Source organism: Neoarius graeffei, chromosome 9 (assembly GCF_027579695.1).
Source record: "Neoarius graeffei isolate fNeoGra1 chromosome 9, fNeoGra1.pri, whole genome shotgun sequence".
Taxonomy (NCBI): Eukaryota; Metazoa; Chordata; class Actinopteri; order Siluriformes; family Ariidae; genus Neoarius; species Neoarius graeffei.
In genome coordinates, this window is record NC_083577.1 from 50,439,189 (window position 1) to 50,445,188 (window position 6,000).

Below are 6,000 nucleotides of genomic sequence, written 5' to 3' on the forward strand. Positions count from 1 at the left end.
CATAATATTCTGTAAGCTCAAGTAATGTTTCGTTTTTATATGTTTCTACCTCATTGAGTAATACCCGAATTTAAATAAATAAATAAGAAACTCACAAGACTGCGACATTTTAAACCAATGTCCACATCGTAATCATGTTTGACCGATTTATTTCTCTTTGTCTCTTTCTGTTCTCTGAGATTTAAGTTGCAAGATACTTTGCTGCTGAAATGTTTGATACTTAACCTCCAAAAATTCATTTTAAAATTTAGGTTAAAGCCCTGAATTAGACAATACTCTCCCACACTGAAGACTTGTTTGAACAAGACGTTGTTAAAGTAGAACCAGAGAGCAAAAACGGACTCATGTGAACAGCCCAAAATGCTATCGTTAGCTATTAGACTGAAAAAATGTGAGCGGTGGGAAAAGCGAGGATCAAGAAAATGAGGAAGAATCTGTAATGGCCCATACTGCATTTGTTCTACAAGAATTTGGCCCCATGTCAAATCTAATTAATGGGCCCTGTTTTAGAGCATACTTGTTCAGTTCAATTAACTAGCAGGTAGAACGTCATAAAACCAAGTTTCTATGCAAGTTTGGAGATAAAAACCTTTTTTTAATATTACAAAAAAAATAAAAATCTCATCTCATTATCTCTAGCCGCTTTATCCTTCTACAGGGTCGCAGGCAAGCTGGAGCCTATCCCAGCTGACTACGGGCGAAAGGCGGGGTACACCCTGGACAAGTCGCCAGGTCATCACAGGGCTGACACATAGACACAGACAACCATTCACACTCACATTCACACCTACGCTCAATTTAGAGTCACCAGTTAACCTAACCTGCATGTCTTTGGACTGTGGGGGAAACCGGAGCACCCGGAGGAAACCCATGCAGACACGGGGAGAACATGCAAACTCCACACAGAAAGGCCCTCGCCGGCCCCGGGGCTCAAACCCAGGACCTTCTTGCTGTGAGGCGACAGCGCTAACCACTACACCACCGTGCCGCCCTAAAATAAAAATCACAAAATAAAAAAAATAACACGACAGGAGAATAAAATAATGATCAATTTTGTGTAGTTTTTCCACCAAAATACTCGAGAGAGCATTATAGTTCTGAGGTCATGAGATGATTATTTCAGAGTGTCGACTGTTTAGGACAACGTTAAAAATAGAGGAATCTGAGTAGCATCAAATGGCATGAGACCCTACAAATGGGAAGCCTTTACACTTTTCTCAACAGAGCCAAAGAAACAGAAACAGGAATCATTCCAGCAGTCATTCTCCAATTGAGAGGCGTAGTCTGATGACATCAACTGAAAACTACCACAACACGGAGCGTCAACAGAAGAGCCGAGAGCAGTGGCCACTGGTGGAGGAGGACTACACTGACCCATACCAGGACACATATAAACCACATCGGAGCCGTGGCTCTCCAGGGGGATACAGCAATGCCTCGCACCACAGAACCTAAGTTCAGCTTCTGCTCCCTCTTCGGCCATTGTCTGAATCCTTTTCTGAAGCATAGTACCTTGTATTCCCTCTTGCACTGGTTCTCACCAATGGGCAAACATTGGAGCAGATTTACTCTGCTAAATGTTTGCCAAATAAATTCAAGGTACAGTATTCTGCAGTTCAACATATCGCAATCAGGGAAATTGTGATCCTGGGATGGCCAAAAATGAATCGCTGTCCGTCTTGGAAATGATCTCTTTAGGGATTCAGGTCAGAATAATTCTGTGTCTTGTACTGTAGATAAGTTCTCTGTGCATTTGCAGAGCCAGGTGATGAAGCAGGTTGGCTCAGGTTAACATGCAGAAATGTCACAGCACTAAGACCCTTTTGCACGTATTTAGTTATTCCTAGAAATGGAGCACACAATTCCAAAACAGTGCCAAGGAATGACATCTATTCATATGGCATCAGTTTTGATTGAGAGTGCTCAGGAACAGGAAATGCAGTGGACATAAGTATATATGCCCCTCTTAAAATTGCAGGGTTTTGTAATGTAAAAAATGAAACCAAAATAAAATGTGTCAGGTCTTTTTCCACCTTTTAATGTTATCTAGCAACCAACAAAATCTAAGTAAAAAACAAGTAGAAATGTTTTTGGGGAAAAAATGTAAAATAGCCTGGTTGCATAAATGTGCACATCCTCTTATAACAGAGCATATGACTGTGCTCAGAGCAAACCAATCACATTTACACTCATGTTCAAAAGTAATTACCATCATTTTGGAGCCTGCTGCAGTTGAGAAGTTGTTAATTAAAGCCCAAACAGAAAACAGAAGGCAAAAAGTAGTAAGTCACCTATAAAGGATGTGCAGTCACGTGACTCGCACGTGTGTACTCCGACCACTCCGCCATATTGGACGGCATCAGGATTGTTTACCTTGTGCGAGCATAATGGATCCAGGGAGTAATCCCCAAGAAAATTCAGAAAATACCCCATCTACATCGCGCGATTACTTGTCTAAGTTTGTTCAGCATCTTGTAGGTGATGTGAGGCAGCATTACGTGGAAAAGTGTTCCAGGTTGGGGACTGCAGATCCGTACAACTTGCCGCAATCCTTGTTCAGGGAAATTCGGAGCTGCGGTGCCGGCGATTTGCCCGATCTGGCCTACCACGACATTTACAATTTTCTTGTTAATCGTGTTACACTGGCAAAGCACTCAAAGCTTACAAGAGCCTGGAAGCTTATAAATATTTTGTTGTGGGATGGGTATCTCAGCTATACCTCTGGAAAGTTCCGAAGAAGAATGTCTACTTGATAACCTCACGGGTAAGTGGCATTAAGACATTTATCATAAAGAGACTATGCAGGACGTTTTATCTTAAGAATGTTCGTAATCTAAATTCAGTTCCAGAATATGACAGGGTTGTAAATATGTATGTTTTTGTCTGAAAAACAGAAAATCAGAAAGCCGCGCATGCCTGCGTGGAAGCTGCGCAAATGTGCGCAGCTTTCTAACCAACTGCCTTCTTCTCATACTAATACTTCATATGTTTCATGGACTGTAACAGCATTTGCTCATTTAGTAATTTTAATACATAATTTACTGTGATGAAATTATTCAGACACTCCAACGCCCCCCCTAAAAAAAAATTGGATCTGCGCGATTCAGCCATGAAAAAGGCGGCATCTGCCGTTTGCATCCCTGTTTAAACTCGTAGGTTAACCGACTTTAACCGGCTAATGAGGCTCAGTGGTCGGTCAAGATTTTTTTTTAGTTTTCGCCATCCCTACTATGGATTGGCCTTTCAAAGGCATATATGAGCCAAAAAGATAAAACATTGTCATAGACTAGGCCAGGGTAGTAGGGCTAGGCATAGCCATTTTAAACGTTAGAGATCAAGCAGACTGATGGCCACAAACACTGTACTGTCTAGTTTCTAAGTAAGCAGTTATCATTCAATCCGAAAATCAACTTAACAGATGTACTAGGAGTATTGAATTAGAAGATTACAGTGGTGCTTGAAAGTTTGTGAACCCTTTAGAATTTTCTATATTTCTGCATAAATCTGACCTAAAACATCATCAGATTTTCACACAAGTCCTAAAAGTAGATAAAGAGAACCCAGTTAAACAAATGAGACAAAAATATTATACTTGGTCATTTATTTATTAAGGAAAATGATCCAATATTACATATCTGTGAGTGGCAAAAGTATGTGAACCTTTGCTTTCAGTATCTGGTGTGACCCCCTTGTGCCGCAATAACTGCAACTAAATGTTTGCGGTAACTATTGATCAGTCCTGCACACCGGCTTGGAGGAATTTTAGCCCATTCCTCCTTACAGAACAGCTTCAACTCTGGGATGTTGGTGGGTTTCCTCACATAAACTGCTCGCTTCAGGTCCTTCCACAACATTTCCATTGGATTAAGGTCAGGACTTTGACTTGGCCATTCCAAAACATTAACTTTATTCTTCTTTAACCATTCTTTGGTAGAACGACTTGTGTGCTTAGGGTCATTGTCTTGCTGCTTGACCCACCTTCTCTTGAGATTCAGTTCATGGACAGATGTCCTGACATTTTCCTTTAGAATTCACTGGTATAATTTAGAATTCATTGTTCCATCAATGATGGCAAGCCGTTCTGGCCCAGATGCAGCAAAACAGGCCCAAACCATGATACTACCACCACCATGTTTCACAGATGGGATAAGGTTCTTATGCTGGAATGCAGTGTTTTCCTTTATCCAAACATAACGCTTCTCATTTAAACAAAAAAGTTCTATTTTAGTCTCATCTGTCCACAAAACATTTTTCCAATAGCCTTCTGGCTTGTCCACATGATCTTTAGCAAACTGCAGATGAGCAGCAATGTTCTTTTTGGACAGCAGTGGCTTTCTCCTTGCAACCCTACCATGCACACCATTGTTGTTCAGTGTTCTCCTGATGGTGGACTCATGAACATTAACATTAGCCAATGTGAGAGAGGCCTTCAGTTGCTTAGAAGTTACCCTGGGGTCCTTTGTGACCTCACCGACTATTACACACCTTGCTCTTGGAGTGATCTTTATTGGTCGACCACTCCTGGGGAGGGTAACAGTGGTCTTGAATTTCCTCCATTTGTACACAATCTGTCTGATTGTGGATTGGTGGAGTCCAAACTCTTTAGAGATGGTTTTGTAACCTTTTCCAGCCTGATGAGCATCGACAACACTTTTTCTGAGGTCCTCAGAAATCTCCTTTGTTCGTGCCATGATACACTTCCACAAACATGTGTTGTGAAGATCAGACTTTGATAGATCCCTGTTCTTTAAATAAAACAGGGTGCCCACTCACACCTGATTGTCATCCCATTGATTGAAAATACCTGACTCTAATTTCACCTTCAAATTAACTGCTAATCCTAGAGGTTCACATACTTTTGCCACTCACAGATATGTAATATTGGATCATTATTCTCAATAAATAAATGACCAAGTATAATATTTTTGTCTCATTTGTTTAACTGGGTTCTCTTTATCTACTTTTAGGACTTGTGTGAAAATCTGATGATGTTTGAGGTCATATTTATGCAGAAATATAGAAAATTCTAAAGGGTTCACAAACTTTCAAGCATCACTGTACACCTCCCTGATATGAAGTGTTCACTACAAATTCGGCTGGTAGAACTGGGGTACCAGTTTTCTCTTCACACAGTGGACACCCATTTTGCGCGTCTCTCCTCGTCTGCGGGGAATCTATAAAATGACAGGCCCTCCTTTTGGCCCTGTCTATTGGTACAACCAAATGCTGAACAAGATGTAACCATTCTCGAAAGATCTACTCCCACACACTTGATAATTAGAACGGGTTCGTCTAAGTTCTATGCGCGACCTTGCCGTCCAAAATGGCGGATAAACAAATATCACGTGACCTCGTGACGTCACGTGCACGCTCTCTATACCAGATAGTCCTGGATACTGCTCCTAACACTACATTTCAGGTAAAAAGTTGCTGGGAAACTGAAATGAATCTACATATACCAGAGGAGAAGTGGGAGGAAATGTGTGATGAAGCACATACTGTAACCAACTCAAATTCTTGGAAGGAATTTAAATGGAAGGTATTAATGAGATTCTTCCGAACATCAGAAATTCTGACAAAAATGGGCCAAACACATGTGTTGGAGAAAATATGGCTCACAAACTGGCAACCATACTTGCATATTTTGGATGTACGCGAAACTGAGTAAATTTTGGAAAGAGGTGTTTGAGACACTTACAGAAATATTTCATCAGAACCTCACAAGAGATCCACAGGTGGCACTACTGGGCCTATCCCCAGCAGGTTTTGAGAGTAGAGCAAAAAAACCAAAAACTACTGCAAATACTATTAACAGCAGCAATCAAATGCGTTACAATTAAGTGGTTGAAACCAGACCCCACAACACATGATATATGGATTAAGGGGATATGGGGAATTTTCCAGATGGAAAAGATAACGTGCTCGCTGAGACTTCAAGGACACATATTTCTCAAAAGATGGAGTCCTGCTACCGCTCTACTATCACAGCACGTGATTTAA

General features: G+C 41.0%; 1 protein-coding gene across 1 annotated transcript in view; it reads left to right on the forward strand.

Annotated features, from left to right (window-relative positions):
* cacnb4a (calcium channel, voltage-dependent, beta 4a subunit) overlaps positions 1 to 1,455 on the forward strand; it is a 79,322-nt gene extending 77,867 nt beyond the window's left edge. Inside the window, exon 14 of the mRNA XM_060928744.1 lies at positions 1,225 to 1,455. Coding sequence (XP_060784727.1) covers positions 1,225 to 1,455 — 231 coding nt within the window. The remainder of the gene's footprint in view (positions 1 to 1,224) is intronic.
* The last annotated feature ends 4,545 nt before the right edge of the window (positions 1,456 to 6,000 follow it).